At 32.8% G+C, this 23,725-nt stretch overlaps 6 protein-coding genes across 6 annotated transcripts; 3 read left to right on the forward strand and 3 right to left on the reverse strand.

Moving 5' to 3' along the window:
- Positions 1–2,507: 2,507 nt before the first annotated feature.
- Positions 2,508–5,941, reverse strand: TRIADDRAFT_59787 (uncharacterized protein; the record flags this gene model as incomplete). Its single annotated transcript, XM_002115862.1, has 16 exons — positions 2,508–2,650; positions 2,718–2,769; positions 2,855–2,890; positions 3,000–3,077; positions 3,154–3,201; positions 3,282–3,344; positions 3,425–3,485; positions 3,558–3,634; positions 3,846–3,932; positions 4,016–4,132; positions 4,212–4,267; positions 4,338–4,395; positions 4,530–4,601; positions 4,713–4,837; positions 5,349–5,450; positions 5,851–5,941. 16 exons carry the CDS (start codon positions 5,939–5,941, stop codon positions 2,508–2,510), a joined length of 1,266 nt encoding a protein of 421 aa, XP_002115898.1.
- Positions 5,942–6,928: 987 nt separating this feature from the next.
- On the forward strand, positions 6,929–7,623 carry TRIADDRAFT_30075 (uncharacterized protein; the record flags this gene model as incomplete). The annotated part of the gene is made up of 4 exons (XM_002115724.1): positions 6,929–6,972; positions 7,103–7,220; positions 7,329–7,412; positions 7,510–7,623. Coding segments are annotated over 4 exons (360 nt in total), but the record flags the coding sequence as incomplete, so codon positions are not given.
- Positions 7,624–10,145: 2,522 nt separating this feature from the next.
- On the forward strand, positions 10,146–12,744 carry TRIADDRAFT_59789 (uncharacterized protein; the record flags this gene model as incomplete). Its single annotated transcript, XM_002115725.1, has 6 exons — positions 10,146–10,208; positions 10,505–10,591; positions 10,756–10,856; positions 11,198–11,286; positions 11,522–12,219; positions 12,376–12,744. The coding sequence occupies 6 exons, from the start codon at positions 10,146–10,148 to the stop codon at positions 12,742–12,744; spliced, it is 1,407 nt and encodes a 468-aa protein (XP_002115761.1).
- Positions 12,745–13,843: 1,099 nt separating this feature from the next.
- Positions 13,844–15,587, forward strand: TRIADDRAFT_64216 (expressed hypothetical protein). The gene is made up of 4 exons (XM_002115726.1): positions 13,844–13,917; positions 14,589–14,727; positions 15,049–15,119; positions 15,408–15,587. The coding sequence occupies exons 1-4, from the start codon at positions 13,879–13,881 to the stop codon at positions 15,504–15,506; spliced, it is 348 nt and encodes a 115-aa protein (XP_002115762.1). The 5' UTR covers positions 13,844–13,878; the 3' UTR covers positions 15,507–15,587.
- A 39-nt stretch (positions 15,588–15,626) lies between these two features.
- Positions 15,627–19,926, reverse strand: TRIADDRAFT_59791 (uncharacterized protein; the record flags this gene model as incomplete). The annotated part of the gene is made up of 12 exons (XM_002115863.1): positions 15,627–15,926; positions 15,999–16,085; positions 16,243–16,345; positions 16,512–16,582; positions 16,786–16,877; positions 16,986–17,104; positions 17,213–17,261; positions 17,358–17,482; positions 17,887–17,978; positions 18,201–18,307; positions 18,493–18,629; positions 19,838–19,926. 12 exons carry the CDS (start codon positions 19,924–19,926, stop codon positions 15,627–15,629), a joined length of 1,371 nt encoding a protein of 456 aa, XP_002115899.1.
- A 1,614-nt stretch (positions 19,927–21,540) lies between these two features.
- On the reverse strand, positions 21,541–23,453 carry TRIADDRAFT_59792 (uncharacterized protein; the record flags this gene model as incomplete). The annotated part of the gene is made up of 5 exons (XM_002115864.1): positions 21,541–21,658; positions 21,870–22,199; positions 22,574–22,612; positions 22,910–22,983; positions 23,394–23,453. 5 exons carry the CDS (start codon positions 23,451–23,453, stop codon positions 21,541–21,543), a joined length of 621 nt encoding a protein of 206 aa, XP_002115900.1.
- Positions 23,454–23,725: the final 272 nt, after the last annotated feature.

Genomic DNA, 23,725 nt, shown 5'->3' on the forward strand with positions numbered 1-23,725 from the left:
CTGCGTCGTCCAGTCCACTCGGATTGTAACGTATTTTATTGAATTAATTAATAAGTTGATTTTATATTTTCCTAGCCTAGAGACAGGCTAGAGTACAGTACACGAACGTTCTAAATTAAAGGAACTAGGAAATCTTAGTACTCAGAAGATTTGGAATCGTAGCTTGCATACGTGTTTCTGACTATGGATTCTGTTAAGCAAAGCTATAAGCAACAAATCGCTTTGGATGGATACAAAGCCGAGGGTGGTTTCCTAAGCTCTTGGGTTTTTCGAAAAAATAACACGAGACGTTTTCAGCGAGTATTTCAGGTTAGTGATGCTGATCACAGTACTGTATTAGCAAAACTGTTATTTAAACATCTTTGCACGATAAGGTAGCGTGGCTTATTACCTGAGCTTTTCATAAATTCATTTAATTCACGGTAACTTTACCTTTTAAATACTCTATTGCATTAGCACTAGCACACGCACGTACTGTACACTCGTACAATAACAGTATGTTGTGGTCAAAACCCGAATTTGGCCAATCGGGTTTTGACCACAACTTCTACAAATAACAGTATACGTACTTTACTGTACAGTCTGTAATATGTAAATACGTTTTTGTAGTTCGTCTTATGAGATAACTTGTTGGATAATGCTCTGTGTGTACGTTTAGGCTTTTAGTATCGACCACATAACATGACTTCGGATTACGTAAATATAAAACCATCAGTATAATCGAAGTGTTTATTCTTGTAACTAGCAACATCCAGAATTGCCGGTATATTTAAAAGGAAAAAATGACCGCTTGGTGTTCAGGTATGATAAAAGTGCTCATCACAACAAATTTTTGCTGTGCTGAAGCTATATCAGTAGATAAAGTCCAAGATATATTTTTACCGCTTATTTGATCTGGATTTTCCAATTATACACGGGAAATCTTACTTTACCCGTACAGTTAATATAACTTAATAACAGATTGACAGTACAGTATCGTAGATCTCTCGTCGATATTGTATTTATTGTGCAATGTGCATGTCAATAACCCAGGAATAAGAAATACTGATACTTTTGATCTTCGATAAATGATTTACATCAAGCTACTATTAACGCGCAACATAGCAAGTAAGCGGGCTACTAGTTATTGTGCTGTGTATATGCTGTAAGTACACCGCGTATTTCTAATGGTACTGAAAGGAGTTACAGCGTTAGTATACACATAACAAATTTGTAATGCATTTACGAAGTGTAGTCTCAATCAGAGTCCGCAATGATGCATTAACCAGTGCATCACGGTTATACACTAAGCATTCATTCCTACTTTGTATCAGAATATTTTTACGCAATATATAATGATGTCCAATATTTCTATTCCTATAATCTAGAGGTATCTTAGGATTTGCAATACTCGCCGGATGTTTGAGCTTGTTTAACATTTATGGCCTGGCAACTAAAAAATTCTCTGATAAACGAAATGCATAACGATCAAGTTATAAAGCGATTATTATAAAAAGATAGCAGATTAGACTATGAAAGCAGAATCCGCTTAACTATAACACTAGAATAATTGAGTTGTACGAACGTATTATATTGTCTACTCAATTATTATATTAAAATTCTTATATTTTTAATTTGATTTATGCTTTATTTCGGCACTGCTTTCTATGCAAGTGAGATACGGCTTCTTGTGTTTTTTATCATGATATAAAACTTGATGTGCGTGTGAAAGTAAAATTCTTGCTTTGATACTGTATGCAAATGTCTTTCGTAGATTAGCATCACCCAAATTTTGGTATTCAAAGGAAGATAGTAACTCAGCAACAATTGTCTACGGGTATACGCGTATGTGCGGAGTGAGTGAGTGACTTCTCATATTGTAATGGGTCATACCTGGTTCCATTATTTCAGTGATAAAAATTTTCGTGGGTAATTATAGCACTTGTACTTCAGTGATTAGATATTTAGTACAGCAGTGCTAGTAGAAATCTGTATGTAAAATGTGACGAAATACCATAAGTTGTGAGAGTTTACGCACCGATTGAATCTTAGCAGACTTAACTATCATTCCTAAAATTGAAGCGAGTGTGACGTAAGCCGCAGGTATGATATGTAAATATCAAATGGGAATGGGTTATAGAATGATACGTTAATAGTACAGTAAATAATCATGAACAGATCTGTTTACAAGAAGTTAAAACCTAGTTCTAGATCAACGAGAAGTTATCTTGGTTTAATGTACTTCAAAGCTTGTATACAGTCTACAATCCTTTTCGATAGTTCTTAAATTATTATAATAAAAGGATATCAAGTAATAAGAACACTGTCCATATGATAGACAACAAAGTTTACGTTGATACCGAATAGAAAATCACAAATTCTACGAAACTTTACATAAAAATGAACATATCCCACAATATATTTACGTATATGCAAATATTTTAGAAACAATTGAACGAAAAGGAACAGATTCTACAATTGATATGTCAATACAGTAATCTTTAGACAAAGATCACAACTATAACAATTTATAGAAGTTTCTTCGCTTTTTCATACAGAGCGTCTACCACCTTGCCCATATTGCTAATCGTTTCTAAAGCAGCTTCAAAGGACTGATCTACTTGTGGTTCTTCGTAAATTGTTAAAACTCCGCAGCTTTGATCCATTATGCCTAATTAAAAAAATTCTCATCATAAGTACTTCAACAAACGAAAGGATGCAACGCAAAATAATCAGACCGTAAAATTTCTTGTCTAAAATCATTTGGGATAACTTCCGCTCGACAACATTCTAATTAAATGAAATATACATGTATCAATGATAGATATTTTAATCCTATAATCTCCAAGAATTACAACTTAGAAATAAACAATACCAGAGATAATTTGATAATTGAGGCTACATGTTCGACCTATTAATTGAAATAAACAATAAATTTCTACGTTTACGATTGTTATAACTCCATAAGAATACCACAATCCGAAGCTCTGCTAAAAATCAGGTCCAGCAGGGATACGTACCTCAACTCTTGAATAAGGTTCGATAATACGTAATAAATTTTGCTCCAACAAATTGTCATAAAGGGCATCAAGGTGAGACTATACAAATAACGAAACGGTTATTAGATCTAGACTGGTCGCAATTAAGTTTGTAGTTATATACAGTAGTACAAACCTGAATTATGGGATCTTCAGTAAGTTCCTGTTTATATTTTTTAGTAGCCTACGGTATCAATACATAAAGACGTGAACATTACAGGTATAATTTTAAACGAATCAGACACACTATGTAAACATACGAACCTCTTCAAGCTCTGAAAGGGATCTATTATGACCTGCCGTGGCAATGCTTTTCATGGCCTCAAGCTAGACAGTATATAACATTTTCAATAAAATCATAAATTTCGATAGATAACAGTGATGATAGCAAATTTTTTGCGTCATACCTCAACGCCGGCATAGCGAAGAGCCAATTTTCCACTAATAATTGACTTAACATCATCCGGACTAGCATTAAATTGCGTTTCAGAATTAGTTGAGATATACAATCAATATCTTACAGACGACGAAGCAAGTTACCTATTGACCATAATTTTACATAACAGCATATATTTGAGAGCCAATTTTGCAGTTGAATCATCGATAGAATCATAACCCTAAAATCGTTGCAAGGTTGAAGAGGTTTAAGTCGTGTAAAATGTATGCATATTATTAACAAATGATTAATTAATTCACAATAAAGAAAACGAACTTGATAATTGATTAATAGTCGAAGCTGTCTCCGTATATTTTATTATGCTGTTCATATTGCAATAAACTAGTAGGTTATTATGCAATAATGGTTACTTTTCTGAGTAAAGTTCATACCTCGAAAGCTTCATAAAAATAAGAAAATGATGTTTTAAAATCTTTTTCTTCAGCATGCAGAATACCGGACTGCAAATCTAAAGAAGCCTACATTTGAGATAATGAAAAACGATTTAAAACGTATGAATCAGCCAGGCAAACAAATCGCTTACAAAAAAATTGCAGTTTACTTGTAATTTTGGAGGGCAGTAAATGGTATTAGCCGTCGTCCTAGCTGCAGTCAGAGCAGCTCGAGCTTTAGGGATATTTTTAACAGCATGGTATACCTTACTTTCGATAAGTTGAACCTAAATAATTATTTAGTATAGCTCAATGTCAAGAGTATGCATATAGGCTAAAGGCGTAGTAAGTATTAGGGTTAATAACCTCTACAAGCAATTCTTTATCGTCTAGTTTTTTCAGTTCTTTGAGCAGCTTAGAACCTTGTTAATGTAACGAATGAATAAAATTTCAATTCTGTAACTTTATGACATAGAAATTAATCATACATACTTAGAGACAGAGATTCTACGTAATTAGAATTCTCATAGTATAATCCAATCAGGCGTGACTAATAATTAATAAAACAAGATTCATGAGTTATTGGTTTAATTATTAATTTGAAACAAAACTTTCTGGATATAAGAGTTTTAGGAATAAAATTAAAATATAAAACAGACATAATCTTAAATTTCGAAATTCAACCTCTAGTGCTTGGCGTAGATAAGATCTTTTCTCATTTTTTGCCCACTCGATACAATCAAGACATAGCTGAATCTATCAATTAACCAATTTAATAGATGAATTATTAAAAAATTCACTATTTGCCACTTATACACAAAGGGAATATAAATTTACTCTCTGGTTAATATTTAGGCGCTACATTACCTCAGCTGTGGTTGATGCTTTTATTGATAGGAATAGATCCACAAGTTCTTTGACTAATCTAGCAGCTTTGGCTTTGGATACAACACTCAGAAAAGGTCGAGTAGCAGTAATTAGATCAGCCAGACCTAAACCAATGCAATTATAACATTGTTACAATAGCCGTAGTTACAGACTTCACCGTAGTGCATTGGCAATTTCGATATTTGCTATATTTAAATATTCACATTAAGCAATGAATAGGCATAGGCCATTTAGTACTTGATTCAGATTCTCAAATAAGGCGTTTCACCTCGATAATATGAATTTTTTAATACTAATTCTCGAGTCCGGAATCATAAACTTCAGTTAGAGACTTGTGACAATATTAGCGGATTTATAATTTTCATAATTATGGTTTTATGCGTAGTACTTCCAAGTATCAGCTCACAAATGCAAATTGAAATCAACCGATTATGCAGTAAACTGCGGAAGTAATGCATACAGCATTCAAACGATAATTCGTAAAGTATGTGGACTGCTATGGAAATTCACTTTTACGATCAAGTTCGAAAGTTTAGCTATCAAAATGTCCAATATTTACGTATAGATTATGAGTGACTAGTGCATTACTCAATTTGATGTTACTTCAGTAAGTACCTTGTGATTGCTTGCGTTTAGCCAATAAAGATCCGAGCGCCAAGACTGATTTCTCTTTCAATTTGATGCCATTCTCATCACCCACACGAATATCACGTTGTACTATATACGCGTTAATAATGGAAAGTTACATGTCATACAGTGCCGCTAACTAATCAGATCTAGTAATATTATAATTGTAAGTAATTTAATAGCTGAGTCCTGTAAGAATATGGATTAGGTACTGCGCTACAGTACTACAATAGCATCCTTTTACAGTTAGTTAACAAATAACATCAGTAACAATTCAGTATACTGCAGTAATGACATCAGTCGCTTTTTGCAATCAACACTCTAGCAGTTATACTACTGCAATAGCACAGAATATGTTGGCGAACTGGTAATACTATATTATAGTGATTGCTGAATATCATTGTTAGAATAGTGCCAGCAAGGTCGAAGCAAGTTACGAACACAGTAGACTTTACTGTAATTTTTGAAGAGAAATCCAGCAATAAAATACCTATTTCACTTAATGTTTTGATCGCTTTATCAGGATCGAGAGTCAGCTCTTTTTCTATCTCATCCCATTCGCTATTCACTTCCATTACCATAATTCTAATTCTAATCTTTCACCAAATTTTGACTAAGATTGCGTGCACCGCACTCGTTTTTACGAATGAATTTCTGTTTCCTTTTGTGTGATCTAGTACTGTATCGTACTGAACTATAAGTACAGAATGTCCAAATGTCAGTGTGTTGCTAGAGTGACACGTACGAAGGCAAGCGTGCAGTACGTTACATACAGTGCAAGATGCTTTACAAGTTAATGCAGTGTCATAGTCTCTAAGGCTTTTACGGCTCAGATCGGGTTTAATACAGTACAGTACTTTACAGTGTACAGTGTACAGTACTGTAGAGACAACGGATGGAGCTGTTCCAGACTTTAGCTGAGATTGCAGTGCTGAGTACTGTACTGTACTGTACAGTACAGTGTACAGTACAGCATTGTACTGTACAGTACAGTACAGTACGTCAGTTACAGTGTACAGTACACTGTACAGTACAGTACTGTACAGTACAGAAATTGACTGCCTACCGTACTGTACTGTACACTGTACGGTATACTGTAGTACTGTACAGTACAGTACTTTATAGTGAGTGACAGTACTTGATGTCAGTCCTGTCACTCTAGTCCTGTGCTGACTGCACTTTGATGAGATTAGACCTTTGCGAACTAACGAAGGATAAATATTGGTCACCTTGAGTAATTTGTGAATCGCGATAGTACTAAAAGTGCTTGAAATTTGTAAAATCTGAGTAAGTATGGCCGATGAGGTTGCTATCGAATTTTTACATATGGAAATAGTCAATTATGCCCAAAAGGAATTATCCGATGATAAAAAGGTCTGTATACATACTGTACATGTTACTTAGCCTTTACTTTTATGGTTAACTTGTCAGTTGAAGTTATTAGACTCGCTACCATAAACTCGTTATTTCATGATTCAAAGCTATTCACTACTTCTTAGTACTACACTGTAAAACAGAGACCTTCTCGCTGATATTATCTTTGTATTACCCCTTATTAGAAACCTATTTTGGACTCAATAGGCTACCGTGTAGGATACAGCCTAGCTGAAAGGTTCGTGCAATGTTATGTGATTTACTGCATAGATTGATATGTACTGTACTATGCCAATACTGCATTATACAAGTATGTGCACGATCACCTATTTGTGCATTCAGTAGTACTGATTAACTGTACGCTGCAGGCTATCGAAAGAGACACTACGATTTAAAGATGATATCGACTCTGTAAAATTCATATGCCGGGAACTGTGGAATTTTATATATAAGAAGCAAGTCGATAATTTACGCACTAATCATTCTGTAAGATTTAAGTTTTATTTTAATTACAAATTGATCTGTGATTTGTTCTGAATTATAGTACGTATACAAAATTATACCATATTGATGTGAATTATTGCTAATGTATAGGGAGTTTATGTACTAGTAGACAATCATTTCCGTTTCATTTCTTCAATGGCTGAAGGACAGCAGTACATAAAGCTAGCTCCAGTGGTAATTATAATAAATTTTAATTATCAATTAACAATATTGCTGATTACTTCAACTTACAAATAACTTTACTTTTATTGCGATATTCCATTGATACTAGTACTTATACTATTCATGTGGACTAATAAGAGGAGCTTTAGAGTGCTTCGGTCTGAAGTGTATGGTTACGGCTGATATTACTTCTGTCCCAGTATGTAAGTACAACGAAAAGTAGATAACAGTCTTGGTGAGACCTTCAAATGCAATAGTTTATTGATTGTAAACGTGTAGGATGTTATATCAAAGATACATAAACAATTTTACAAATTTACTTTTAAAAAGTAGATAAATGCATCGATAGCGGAATAAACTAGGGATTGCTACCCCTTTTTAATTAGTCACTAGAATAAACACATATACTGTACACTGTACAGTACATTTCCAAGATATCGTCATTCAAATTAATACTTATCAGTATTCGTAAAATACGTGTATATCATAATCTTTTTTAATTGAAATAGTTTGTAAGTTTATTTAGCAAATGACATTGAAAATTTCTCTTATTAATGCTTATATACTGTATGCTATTACTACAGGTCGTTTTCACATTAAAGTACTGACGCAATGAAAGAAGAATTATAGGCAGCCGAAAACAAACGTTTTGAAATTAAGGTAGACTGAAATTACGCCAGAAGACGCTACTATAATCTCCTCGAACTTACCGGCCTCTTCAATATGCATTCCTTTTTAAGCCACCTAGCTATTAAAGTAGCCAAATCATAGATTTAGTAGCTGTATGTCGCGTAAAGTATCAGCTCCTTGTTTTCAGTAGCTATAGTATTATAACTACCGACCTTTAAGATATAAATTGATGCAGATTTAAGCTCGCTCTACATTGTTAGATTCGCTGTATACATCTAACATAATCACAATCACAATTACTACAGACGTCTTAAAGATGTGTACTGTATATTCTTGAAAATTGTATTTAAGTCAAGTTCTTTAGTTACTGCGAAGTCACTTTCTTTCTAAAGTGTATTTCGTATTTGTATGCATATATTCACACTGTATTATTAATAAAAGGATTCTTTATGTATTTGTGCTTGCTCTAGACAGCAACGTGATTACATAAATATCTATAACATAAATTTTATGAATTAGTTATACAGTTTCACTACGATATTGTCAATGGCCTTGAATGGCGACTTCAATAACAAGCCATATAACAGCTCCTAAATGCTAAAGCGTTATAGTATTCAACTTAGATTTTAAACTGGTAGATATAACATTAAAGTGAAATGTATAAGCAATAATAAATATAAATATGTTTTTTAATATCATTTACGAGTAAACATTTGTTTTTGATACATTTTTCGTTCTTAAAATATACAAATGACTATAAACTGATCTTGCAATTTAGTCGCTGTATCAGTATCATCCATCGTACCTTGATTTCTGAAATTACTAATGATGGTGTACCACTGTAGACACCTTCATCTGATTCAATGCGAAAATGGTATCGGCTATGCCTAATTTGTATCCGAAATTTTATAGAGCTGTAATAGTACTAGTAACATAAAATATAACTGCCATCGATTTTTTAAGATAGTTATGGTGAAAATAGATGAAGGTGTCGTTTTAGAGACTTTTCACAGCGCCGATACGTATCACATATGGTACAGTACTATAACCAATTTTCTATATGATTGATAATAATTATATTACCTCATACAATTTTGCGAAAAAAGTAATGGTAGTATTTACGATAAATGGTAGCAGACTTTTTCAGCGATATGGCATAACAACTGAACTAATCGATGTCTTAGATATATTTAGAAGGTATGACGAATAAAGCTAGTGAAAACGTCGTTACATTGAGATCATAATTGTTTTATTAGTAGCACCTGAGGGATACTCGTATACTTACGTAATGAAAAAGGGCAGGATTGGTAATTGCATTCAAATTTAAAATCAGGTATTGATGATTAATTACCATTAATATATCATCCATCTTTTGATAGAAACTTATTGCACAGGATCTATAAAAATTTGCAGTGCTAGCGGAATGATAGATTCAAATATTTTACTATTAGAACTAGATTTAATCCTGTCTAACACTATTGCTTAAGCTTACAAACAGTATACCAATACCTGGAACCGGAAGCAACGAGATAGAAATATTACTATTGATAGCATGAGTATATCCTTAAAAGCTAGGCATGATGGGGTATCTTGATGCAACAGATCTAATTTCATATAGGACATGACCCCAACCTTAAAAGAGCGATGTAATTGTGAACTCTTATAAAACGTACTACGAAAATTAATTTTCTGAGTAAATGTACCGTTCACACTGCTGACTAATCAGAAAAAGGGAACAGTAGAAGTGCGAATAATCTTTCAGTTAACCGTATATAGTATTCAGGTACTCAACTACTTCTATTTCAGAGAAAAATGATCAAAATTAAGTACTAAGTAAAGCGATTCTTTTAAATACATACACCTATTTGTACAATGCTCTAATAATTTCTAATCAAATCAAACGTTTCAGCATTCCTGTCGTGGTCATCTTAGTCTAAACTTGGTATAAGCAGTATCGTACGGCAAATAAAAGATCGAACATCAATTGCGTGAAGCTTCACAGTTATTCGCAAGTTGAGATGGTTAGAGTGACGCTATTACTACTTCAGCTGATACTCTCTAAAATCTAGAAAAAAATCTCATAACCTTAACAATCTAATGGTAAATTCATAAGTCATGGATGGAGATTTTCTAGTTCATGGTGATCCTGAAATATGGAAAACAGCTTACGCGTACGATGTAAGTTTGAGTAAATATTAATAGTAAATAATTTATCCATAGCTGTAAGCTATTATCGAAGAGTATACTAGACCAGAAGTAAAGTAGCCTTAACATTTAATATATAATAAATGTGTTAATTGAAATGAAGAGACTATCTGTTTTCAGAATTGTCTTGCTGTCGTAATAAATGCTTATGAAAGGTAGATATCTATTCTTGCATCATAAGTTACATCAGACTTTGGTAAATATTAACTGATATTGTCCTTAGTAGTATTAAATATAAATAAACGTTAATCTTCTCGTAAATGATACAGGGTATGAACCTAATTAATAGCATTACAATGCCAAAGAGCTTCTGGAGTTGTAATCCTTACCATAGTTTCTGCAGAGATGTTTCCGGAGTAAAAATGATGATGCATTGCAGATGCTTTATTCTCATTAACACTAGAGCTTCCAATATAGTGATAGAACAATTCAAATAAGAAATTTTCATTCTTCTCGCTATTTTCTAAACTTGATTTAAATTTAATACTCAAAACTAATGCTTGTCATTTTTATTTCACAGACGCCGGGAGATAATCAATACCTAGTCGATTTTGGGGATGACCTGCTTAAAGGACACGATATTTTTATGCCACCATTGTTCTCAGATTACGAAGAATCTAAGTAAAAAACTCTCCATACCACTATTAATTTATCTTAATGTTTTAATAGAATATACAGCAGAAGCTTTCTACCACATAGTCGCTGACGTGGTATTTCTAGTTATATTTTTTTGGTAATACTATCAGTCAGCTATATAACGAGATTCACCAAGAAAGAACATTTACATTGATACAAAAGCTGGGAATTAATCACAAGATGCCTATCATATTTTTTGATCTTCATCAACTGCATACAGCTTGCATTTTTACAAAAATATACGTAGTCAGTTTTAGAGTTAGTAAGCGAACCTCTTGCTGGCACTAATTAATAATTAACGTTAGCTATTGGTTATCATTTATCAGTGATCTTATGACTGGTTTGGTATCTAATACGAAAGATTCAGTGATTACCAGTGATTCCCTAAAAGATGCAGTGCCAGTCGATTTAAAAGGTAATATTTACTCCATTTGAAGCTATACGCACCAAAATTAACCTATGAGTAATATTAATTCGCACCTACTATAATGTTTTAAGTTTATGTTTTTATAGTGAACAGTCACTGGAATATTTCCTATAAACTATTTCACTTTTCCAGGGCGTAGTTTTATGGGGAATATGAATATGTTAGTGGATGCTCTGAAGTTAGTACTGACTAAATTATTTAAGCAATCTAAATATTTATTTAGCATTAGATCTCAATAATCTTAGAAACCACGAAATTAAGCCCGGAACGACCTCGGTCAGCAAGGATGCCAAAAATGTAACACTAGATTCCAAGACAATCACACTGCAAAATAATCCAGTAGTTTTTGATAATGCGTTCAAACTGCGTCCAATTATTAACAAAAAGTATGAAGATAAAGAAGAGAATCGGAAAATGGTCAATAGCATCGAGGGTAGTGAAAGAAAACTGAAAATTGCTGACTTAGCGTCGTCTCGTAATATTCAATCTCCCATGCCAGAAAGTAGAGATCTAGATAATGCATACATTTCTCATCCTTTAAATGAAATCAAGCGCAGTAAGCACGAAAACGAGCAACTCAAAATCGCTAAATCAGACATAGCTACCAAAGCAAAGAGGAAAAAGCCGAAGGTGGAGCAAGTCTCCGCTCTGATACCGACGAGTAAAAATATCAAGATTAATAATTTGATTGAATCGGATAGTGAAAGTCAAAGAAAGGCCTTTGCAAAACACATATCGATTGGGAAGGAAAATTGGCCGCCGAAAAAAAATAAGAAAAAAATTGTTAATATGGGCTGTGAAATTAAACAAGCGAAAGGGAAACGATGCAGTGTAGTGCGAACTCCAAATGATCTCATAAAGTACACAGTGGGGAATTCAGCTATGAATGCTTGCGAGATACATAGCTCGAAAGAAAGTCAGGTTTTAAAATTATTATTAAAATCTGAAACTAGTATAATCATAACCTCTAGAACCATTAATCATGGAAAAATTAATGACATGTAATTTAGAATTTTTTTATCTCATAGAATAAAATATCTGTAAATGTAAATATACGTAAATTAATTACTATCATAGGAAAAAAAACATCATCAAAGGTCAGCGAACAAAAATTCTGGCTCCAATCTTGCATGTGGTTCTGAAGTTAAAAAGAGCCTACGACGCGAAAGAAATAGAATTCACAGTCGTAACCATCGTATAAAGAAAAAGATGCAGTTTCAAACTTTAGCTGAAGATAATCATAGACTGCAAATTTTGCATAAGGCAATGAGAACTCAGTATGAAAAATTCTTAGCTCAGCTAAAAGTCACTACTGAATTATTAATGAAGGAAACCAGAAATAATAAAAATGTGACTCATCTCAAAACGGCACACGACACAGCTCGAAAATTAAGGACTGAGATTGGAATTCAAATCGAATGTCTCCGTAATCAGTATAACGTTTAGTAATTTTAAAGAAAGTGGTGCAGTGATTAAATATCTCGATCTGATTTCAATAGCATTATCGTTCCAGATTCAGCTTTAGTTATTACAATAATTACAGCCTAGTTTTATTGATGTTCCTACTCCTACAACTGCTAGTTATATTGATATGAACGCTATGCACGGCCGTTAGTAAATAATGATACTCCTCAAAAATAACGACTATTATTACTATGTACTTAAAATTGTTATACACGTATAAGCTATTTAATTAAAGTCAGTATCGCGTGAAATATGTAGAAATTATACCAGTATTATACGCAGCTTTTCGTTGCAAAGCGTACAGATAAAGGTATCGAATATATATATATATATATATATATATAACATAGGTTGTCATTAATTATTATATCAGTTTTGCAATTTGGTGTTTATAAACACGTGATTATAGTATAGCGTAATTCACTTCATGAGTTACTACTACTCCATAAGCAAGTAATAGCATACTTATGGATTGAAATCTAGATATTTATTGTCTAAAAGAGCAGATGTTCAATGTAGTACTTTTATTCTATGCTGTACCAACTTTGATGCTTTGCCCATAGATATTGCATTGCACCCGTTGTATGGTATTTTAGAATCAAACTGTCTCGTAATGATACTGGTCTAAGATGATTTAGACTTGTACTTAATGAATTTCGCGCAATAAGATAACCGTAATAGTAAATAAATGATACAGTGTTGTGATGTGATATGGTTTATGAATCATGAAAATTCCTGAGATCCCCTTAATGTACCACACATTACAATGTAGCCTTAATCTAATCTCAGTATCTAGAATTCTGAATTCTCTAAATTAAATTCAAATATAGTAGTAGGAGAGTGCAAATCTTACCTTGTCGGTATTTACTCAATACTACTGTACTTACCATGCGGCTGCGGTACGTCGTATCAATGGTTCCTAATTTGGAACACAATACAGTAGTTTGTATAGTATGTGAAGTGAAATGAAAGAGTTGTTTACGAAACCGTGTGTTTACTGTGTTGTACTGGATAGTAGGTACGGAACGGAAGTGTACGATAGTGTACGACATACAGTACAATACATGCAAACAATTAAACCATTTAGCTGGATCATACAGGCATATTTGCAACGTTATGTGCAACCGTTGTGTTTTTACTCCATTTCCTGATCGGGTAGGATTTATTTTAATTTTTAATTATTTTATCATCGATTGATACGCGCATTTCAGATATTTTAAGTCAGGATAATGTGTAGAATATTAAACTTGAGGTTAATCACTAGACTGTACTGCACAGTAGTGTATGTTGAGCTTGTGCAATGTACTGTACTGTATACTATACACTAAGTATGCAGTACTGTAGATGATGCACTCTCTAAAATGTTTGCAGGATCTTCGGGTGTACTTGTTGGCTAGCTACTATTGTAGAATGTCCAAATTGGTACAATTAACAATTTAATTCAGTTAATTCATCGGTGCAGCGTAATTGATAACACATGAGTGACTGAGCCGTGTATTTTCTACCAGACTTATCTGATGTCTGCAATAAAATTTTGATTTGTTTTTATCTAAATTATTCTAATAACGTCAGAATATCTACATGGACAGAAACCAATAAGATTTGTCATATTGTAGAATATACATTATACACGTTACTATAGTATCTATATATATACTGCGCCGGTTTGTAAAAGTAGTGACTTTAGGATAAAGTGTACGTATGTACTATACTGTAGTTATAAAAAGAAAGAAATTTCATCCGCCTTACTAAGATAGCAAACTACTGATTAATATACGTATACTTATCGTGAAACCAAAGACAATTGATTGTCGTATTAATTACAGGGGAATAGCTGCCTCGACACTGGATCATTCTTTTTAAACTTTAAAGCTTGTAGTAGTTGTCAGAAAAGGACACTGATTGAAACTTGTAATAAAGAATCGAAAGAGGAAGAAGATCAAACAGAAGTAATCAAGTATCAACGTAAGAGTGCTGTACCTGAGAAAATTAAGCTGAGCTGAATTAATCATTGACATCATTGAATAATAGTTGATGCATCAAATTAAATCGTAATTATTGCTAGTGAAATTGACTGATTGTACGGTAAATGAAAAATCACAATCACATTAGTTATGATTAAGTTAATTATTATAGGCCTGTTAGGTGGAATCTCAGCCGGATGATGAAACCTTGCCAGTTGCAACTAGTTATAACTGTATTTATACAGTAGTTATTCGCATAGTATTATTTTCTTTGATTAATATATATATGTATATATATCTTTATTAAAAATGTATATTGTAGATATATGTCCTAATTGCCGACACGTCATTGCCAACCATGAGTACACTTTTCAAGTAGAGGAAGGTTATCAGGTGAAAACTATTAAGTTACTGCAGTACATATTTTTGCCTTAGCAACCTTAGCCTACTGTATCGTATATAACTGATATTTCGCTTTAACAGCCAAGTTTAACGTGCTATAATAGTATATATTTAGATTGTATTTTGTAATCATGTCATTGTAACATTTTAACTTCATAGCTTTATTAATCTACTATAATTTATTTATTAAAATCTAACATACACATACTTATCATTCGTGCAAGACTCAGCCTCTGCTGACTGCGACTAAAAGTTACTTTTCATTATATTGTTATCAAGATTTATGGCATGGAATGTTTACTTTGTGGTTGCGGTGAAGCAACCGTTAGCGTTATGCCTAACGATCCTAGAAAACTTTTAATCAACAATGGGTATTGAATATCTTTCAATGTGATAGATCTTTATTTAAAAATTTACTTAAATAATAACGACAAACATAAAAATTTAATAAAAAATTTTGAATAAAAATGATCACTATAATATTTTCTTGTACTGAAATTAATCTTTACTGGTTGTTTTTATCTTTTTGGCCTCCATTTCAACATTGTCTGTTTCAGTTAGTTCTCTTTTATTCCGAAGTGCATTACTCTCAATACTATAATTATCTTTACTTTTAGTATCACTGTGTACTATATTTAAATCTGCCTTTCCTTCGTTATCCATATTTGTACTATCTTTGACATTCTCATTGTTTATGACGTCTTTTTTATCACAATCAGAATCAATCTTAATTCCACTTAATAAGTAACCGCCAGTACCACTCATCATAGTTAAAGGATGAGTTCGATCCGGCAAAACCTGTTTATGATAAATTTAAATAAACATGTGTTATGTAATGTAATAAATTATTGTTCCTGATTCTTAGATTACCTGATACTCTCGCAACCATGTTTCTGTTAGCTGAATATTTACTGCTAGCTGCTGCTCTTGCAAGTAGACGTAACATTCTGCTAGAGGCTACAGAAAAATACGAAACACTAGCTAATTATCGATAAATATATGCCTTTAAACTAGAATTATCAAGTCTAGTATATTGAACCAAGAAATGATGTAAATATTACTGGTATGACATTGTTTACGAAAGAACTGAATTTGATAGTGTTGAGTAACAAACCTCCTTTAAAAAGCAATATATGATAAATGGTCGTGACGGGGCAATATATTTTATCAAGGACTTTAGAATTGGCAAAGGATCGAATTTTGTAGCTATGATTAGCCTGAAAGAATGTATTTTCAACTTAAATTCACTGTCGTACTCCAAAATATGAAGAGTACGAAGAAATTAACAACGAATTAATATCCATAATTTATAACATTCAAATTTTAATTTATTAAGAAAATCTGGTAATTAGGTTAGTAATATGCATAGATCGCGTATAATACCCGTCCAAATCATGAGTTGATAGGTGTTTCTTAGCTTCTAACTCCATACGAATTCGTTGATTTTTATCAAGCTAATACAAATAAATATACATTTTAACGTATTATGTTAAATCGTACTGTTTAACAGTAATTCCAGAACAATGCCATTAACTCTATGCTGAACTAATTGATAAACTGTTAATGTGATTCAGGTTATTATGCTACTGTAAATACTGAATAAATTAGGGTATTTTGTAGGTATAAATCAGATTGAAGAAATTCTTGCAATACAAACCGAAAATTGTTTAGAGTCTGTATCATTAGCAGGATCTGTCGACATTGCTAATTTTTTTTCTATCGCATCCTGCTTTTCATTATCACTATCAGCTAAAATTGATGTCAATTGTGATTGAAATAGAAAGTGTTGTCCATATTATGTCAGGCGGGTATTTCATGTTTCGTGAGTATCTCATGAGTACTGTATGAAAATCTTACCTGGCTTACTTGATAAACCCGTCATATTATCAGATTCTTGGCTGTTAACTTTACGTAGCGATAGATATAAGATCATATCCATATATGCTTGTGGAAAATTACAATTTGTAATGGAATATCTGCAAAATTATCAAGAATACTCTATCACTTTGACGTTGAAGCTCATACAGTAAAACGCATGTAGACAACTTTGGAGCTAATCCATAACCGAATCCTAACATTCTTACCCAACTGTCGGAACATCACCGGCATGTACCTGAATGATAACACCTTCACCTATTAATTAAAGAAATCTTTCGTAAGATACCCATCTCATAGCGTAAAATTGTTTGTATAACTGTGCAATCAACGAATTAATTCCTTTTTTATTACCTCCCATTCTTTCCATAACAGCAGCCGTTACCAAGCCCTGACATGATTCAGCAATTACTAACTTAGATTTCGCTTTAACGTCTGCCATAGTTAGGAGCTGTGCCAATGTATCGTAACGTAAATGACTAAGAAAGGGCAGACACAAGTTAGGGTGAAATTCAATTAAATAAGCAAGACAACAAGTCTTATATTGCATTTCTAATTTCAGGATTGTTTAATTCAGACCATATTTTATTGGGGGCATGATTCCAGTAATTACGGCAAATAATTCTTGCTGTTGGCCATCTAATGATGATACGATGTGAATACCTTTGAAAGTAGTTTTACAAACAAAAATTATCCATCGTTAAATTAGATTTATATATATATACCTATATATATTTAGTGCGGTAGTTCGCCATGTCAATTTATCAGTTATAAGAGATACGTTTTTCATTAAAATGTTCTAAGAAGTGTTTCACAATAAAGTAATTCATATTTCCAGGCTAAAAAATTACGAGATACAACTTTACAGCGTTTTAGCTCTTACTTTTTAAGTTTCTTTTTAATGTACTTTACTTTAGAAAATTCAGTTTTTGCATCAAAGGTAGCACTATTCTTCACTAGCTTCTCAACAAGGTCCTAATAAATTAAAACATTATAATAATACATAGTCAGTTAATAACTGCGATATCATTCCCATCTTATTTAAAATTATACTTGTACATTATAGATCATTAGTTGTAAAATACAAATTTGCTAAGATCTCGTAAGCTCCCACTTTATTAAAATATTTTTGGGGAACTTGTATAAGGTTGCAACTAATAAAATTGTTTAACAATAAACTTAAGTATCACAGCTTACCATTCCTATCACACCACTTTTCTTATAGTCTTCGATTTGGCTACGTGATAGCTTTTGTGAGCTTGGATCATCTGCTAATGTGCTATTATCTATACCTTCTATTACAGCTATTACGTATTTCGGAAATTTAATTGTTTAGTTTTAACGTATAAAATATGAAACTTCTGTTATTTTTTTTATGTAGATAAACATTGCAGAGAGGGAGCACTGTACAGTTAGTATTTAAGGCCGTAGTACTGTACGCATAATAGATCGTAACATTACCACAGGTATAGCAAGCTTGACTTCTTACCGGGTTTGCTAGTGGATGATGAAATTTCTTCGTAATGAAGCTTATAAAGATGATCATTTCGGACATCAAACGTGGTGTTGTAATAACAGCCAACGGCGTTGTCTAAATAAAAATTAAGCCTGTCTATGCACGCCTTCCTGCAATACATTTTAGAACGGACATTATTTAATATTATCTATCAGCAAATGCACGATAATTTTTAGTTTTTAAGTCACATAGATTATGTAAATTAATATAACTCTTAAATCAGATTAGTTAGAGCAAGATCTTGAGTTTGTAGTAGCTATCTAATAGAGCAAATGCTTTTAAACAAACCTGACTACAAATTATAGTGATGTAAAACGAATGATATATGAGTAAGTTTTCCATACAAGAGGATATACGTTTTGTGCACGGATATTGAATGTTTAATTTACATGTTTATTTTTATGTAGGTAACGTAGCCATACATCATGCACGTAGATATACCGCACGCGTATGTGCATGATACAGTTTTGTATTATAGTGAAAAGGAATAGTTTTCTTTCGAGTCCAGTTATGACTTCAAGTAGTAGTACAAATTAAAGTGCATTTCAACTTGCAATTTTGCTACTTGTGTATCTAGTGAGATTGTAAATTATAGATGATACGACAATGGAAAAATCTACTAGAAAAGGGCCTGAATGGGTTACTTGATAAATAATTACACTATAAATGATTATAATTATATAATCTGTGAATATTCGTACTTGTATATCACGTAGGACGGTTCTGTATATAACTACAGTTACTGTAGTGCCGCAGTCAACAGGTTAAGAGGTAAAGAGATTGAATAGAAAGATACCAACATTTGCACAGTGCTATCTATATTCTAACTAAATCGTTCTGTGCTTATATTCACCGTTTATACTAGCTCACAATGCCAATGTACAACCATAAAATGTCCAAGCTTGAGCGAACAACCGTGCACTCAGGCATGGGCTACTAGAAGCTTTTCTTCTAGTACAGTAGTACATGACTCAGGTCTGAAAGTCTGCTCGGAATAGGCAATACGTATATTAAATGCTAAATGTTAATCGTAAACCTGAGTAGGATTCATGCAGCAATCAATGATTACTTGCGCTCATAAAGTGTACAGGATATGCAAGTTCCAGAAATGAAGTTTAAGAGCTTCCTGGCTCTAAGTTACAGTACATAATATTGTACTACATGAGTATCTAGAGATTGCTTATTTACATCGCAGTTACAAGAATACATCATTCCGGCTACACAAGTAGTTTAATTTCGACACAACTATCGGTACAATAGCTTATGTCCTATGTACGTATATATGTTCATATATGTATAAGTATCTTACATTACCTACCTCCCTTTTCTTATGGTTATATACTTAAATTTATCTCCCTTTTCTATTATAACTTTATCACCATAGTCGATTTTTCCTTTCGATCGCATTCTTGAATCGTTATTTATGTACTTGTACTATAAAAATGACAACAACTTTTCAATCTATTACTGCTTTAAATAGCCTAGAGAGAGGTCTTTAATATCCAAATGTACACATGTACACTTGTTCAGTAGACCTTAAGAGTAGTACTGCACAAGTTCAGTATACGTATCTTACTGTACTGTATGCACTGTACTGTACAAATAGTATACCGTACTGTACTGTACTGTTACAAGATCAATGTACACTGTACAGTACCGTTCATGCAGCAAGCTGGAATGGCAATCGCTGTGATGCCTCCAGAAAGATACAGTAAAATTTGAGAAGAAAATTAGTATGTAGGTAAGTGATACTTTTTGGTGGTAAATCTACAGCTAATACTAAGTGAACCTGCAAGGCACCAGACAAAGTATGGCAATAATTGCAAGCTTTCTCGGATGCCAGAAGTATGATATTGTACATGAAAGTCTTTACTCACTTTGCTAAAAAGAACATTTACCGTAATTGTAGTACGTTCAGGTGTACTTGCATACTGAGTAGTACGCGTATATGCCAAATTTTGATGATATCTACATTAATTTATACATGTAATACAGTATTTTATTCGAGCCTACATAGCAATTGAACATATACGTATACTGAATAATTAATTAATTAATTTGATTTTGAACTGATTTTAACGACCTTGTACGCGTATTAGCAATCTGTTAAGATATACAGTAATTCGAATATATAATATTGCCATATATGAGGTAATGCATATGGTTGACGCAAATTTACGGTTATGCATCAAAAAAAGGATGATGGAACCTTTGTTACACGCAATGAAGTTTACACAGAAGATATTACTCTTTAAATATCGATAAATTGCATGCATAACTTACGACACTTGCTAAAATCAACTAACCAAAATAAATTGTGTATACAGCGTCATATTCTATTGATATTACTTTAATTATTCAAGAGTGACGCAAGAAATATGCAATTGCAATTCTTATACATGTTTCGTATTAACAATTCTCTACTTGCATTTTATAGTCCCAGTATCCTTAGAAATTTTTATATACGCTCGTATATATACAGTGAATACAATTGAACCGTTACCATAGTAAAGGAAATTAATAAAATAGTTGCGGTTGCTGAAGTCTGCGAATATAAGAATAGCAAATATCTCGGCAAGTAATTACTAAATTGACAACAGAATTTAACCGCCAGCAGAGCGAAGGGTAGTAGATCAGTAATTATAATTGCAGTAAGTATATATACACCAGAGTTAGCATATTCTTATCCAGATCACAGCGGTAGCTGATTAAACTTGACAAATTTGCAGTATCGAAATGATTAAATTAGATTAATCCAGATCATGAAATCTTCAATAAATGGATTGCTTAAATTTATTTTGGAATCTACATAACAATGCAAACTTAATAATACACATATTTCTACGGAAGCGTCGTAGCTGAGTCTGTTCGTAATTGTTAGAAACATACAAAAACTGAAGAATTTACATTAAAGTTAATTATTAGGTTAGATAACAAAGATACTTGGCTTTACAAAAACAATTTTTTTATCATTACATTATCAATTATAAGTAGGCAAAATGACTCAGTAATAGACGATAATTACGATACATCACCTGATAAAATTTCACATACTGACAGATTTGCTTTCAATTCAGCAATAACCAATTCTTCATCCTTTACACTCATCATATTTCTAATGTCTAACTCTTCTAACAGCCTGAGCAAAAAAGGAAGATAGAAGATATATTCTCACGTTAACTAATATTGTAACGCATACTTTATGACTCAATGATGTCACTATACGACGTGCAGTAGCACCTTTACAATTAGAGAGTTTTGGTAAAATTTGTCCTCGATATTACATTTTCTACGTAAGCATTAATGTAATGACTAGAATTTTATCAATAATCTAATCGTTTACGTCTTACTTTAATTCACGAAGGCTTAAAAGTCCGGCATTCGTGACAGAGCTGCAACCATTTAAATTTAACTTAATCAAAGATTCCTGTAGGCTACTGATATGATGCATTCCAATATCGGTTACGTTATGACATGTGCATAGGTTTATCGATTTCAGATATTTAAGAAATGTAACATGTCTTAATCCTTCGTCAGTAATAGTAGTTTCATTAAGATCGATATGTTCGAGCATGAAAGAAGCACGAGGACCATCACTCAGGCTATTATAGTCACTAAGCCACTTTTTATTTGCAAATTTTACAGACCCACCACAGCGTAAAACCCATTCCGCTGCAACTCTTCAAAATCATAGTGAAATTGTTAGAAAATATGGCCGATGGATGATAATCAAACCATCCAATATGAATACAACGGTACAATATCATATAGTATTCTGATGGCCTCATGCCCACAGTATCTTGCAGTTAAGGTTAGTCAAGACAGCACATGCTATGGCATAGTACAGTACGAGTCTACATTCGTATATATACAACGAACGATAATTAAGGAAACACAGAGCGTTCTTCTTAAAATCTGGCGCAATAAATACTTCTGAACTTTGTAATACTCACAGATAACAGTTAAAAGTACAGTACATATGCTTATATAACTAGGTTATCAAAGACTTTTGTGTAAGTAATACGTTTGTAATGCAAGTCAGAATTGTTCTTACCGATCTGGTCCAACGTCTTTTATTCTATTCTCGTCGACTCTAGTTGTACAATATAACAATTTTCAGTTACTCAATATTCAATATTGGTTACATTTCAGGGTATCATCAGTAAATGCGTATAGTATTCCTAATGCCAGTTTTACCCAAGTATGGTTATACTATTCCCCAAGTACCATATTACTGCTTACAGTTACGCCAACCGCCAAATACTGTTTGAAAATACTGAATACTACCGCAAGTGTACTGTACAGTATACAAAGACATACACGAAGCAATTCAGACTTGCAAATTGATAATAAAGTTAGAGTACCATAATTAAGAAATGTATTTTCATACCTGTTGAAAACGTAATTCAGCCAAGAATAAAACAGGCGATGAGAAATAGCAGATTGTAATTTGCCAGTCAAATGCTGTCATGTCAGAATTGATATACGCGTAGTTAGAGATACGGCATATGTAGTCATTTCACAGCAACACCATATACCGTTTGTACGTATTATACACTATTTACTTGATATTCCTATTTCAATTCGAATTGATACCACTATGCCAACATTTATTGTGTGACTTGAGCGGTAGTAGTAGAATGATGTAAAGTAATAATCGTGAATTTAAATGATTCGTACATGATTCAAATTGCTAATGTGATAATTAGATCATTTTTAGTTAGCTACGCTTGCCCTAAGTTTAGAAGCAACGAAACTTAAACTGGTATAGTTAGTTATAGCAGTAGTGGAACCGACTTGTTTCATAAAAATAGAACTCATTTCATGACTAATACTTGTCATACAGTACATTAGAAGTAGATGTATAAGCGTACCTTGGTGGCTGTATGGCTTCTTGATGCAGATAAAGTAATTAACTTTGGATAGGCGAACATTTTCTCGTAGTGCAGCCCTCGACGTGCATAAGGTAAACCGATTTCTCCCGTACCTTTTTGACGGCTATAGCCACTTTAAACTATAGATTGATTTCTCTCGTTGTAGGGCTTAAAAACGGATTGCCTGAGCAAAATTAGCATTTAATAATATTACTATTTATTATTATTATTATCATTGCTAACGATTCTATTCTATACTGTAGTATACTGTATACTGTCTACTTTACTGTACCGTACGGTACAGTACTATGATAAGTTTAAATACAGTAATA

This window comes from Trichoplax adhaerens, genomic scaffold, assembly GCF_000150275.1.
Source record: "Trichoplax adhaerens TRIADscaffold_12 genomic scaffold, whole genome shotgun sequence".
NCBI lineage: Eukaryota > Metazoa > Placozoa > Uniplacotomia > Trichoplacea > Trichoplacidae > Trichoplax > Trichoplax adhaerens.

Excerpts from the sequence above, each read along its gene's own strand:
- TRIADDRAFT_64216 (XM_002115726.1), top strand. The coding sequence starts at position 13,879 with ATGTGCAACCGTTGTGTTTTTACTCCATTTCCTGATCGG. Across the intron at positions 13,918-14,588 it reads TTACTCCATTTCCTGATCGG|GGGAATAGCTGCCTCGACAC; the intron begins GTAGGATTTATT and ends TATTAATTACAG. Across the intron at positions 14,728-15,048 it reads AGAAGTAATCAAGTATCAAC|ATATATGTCCTAATTGCCGA; the intron begins GTAAGAGTGCTG and ends TGTATATTGTAG.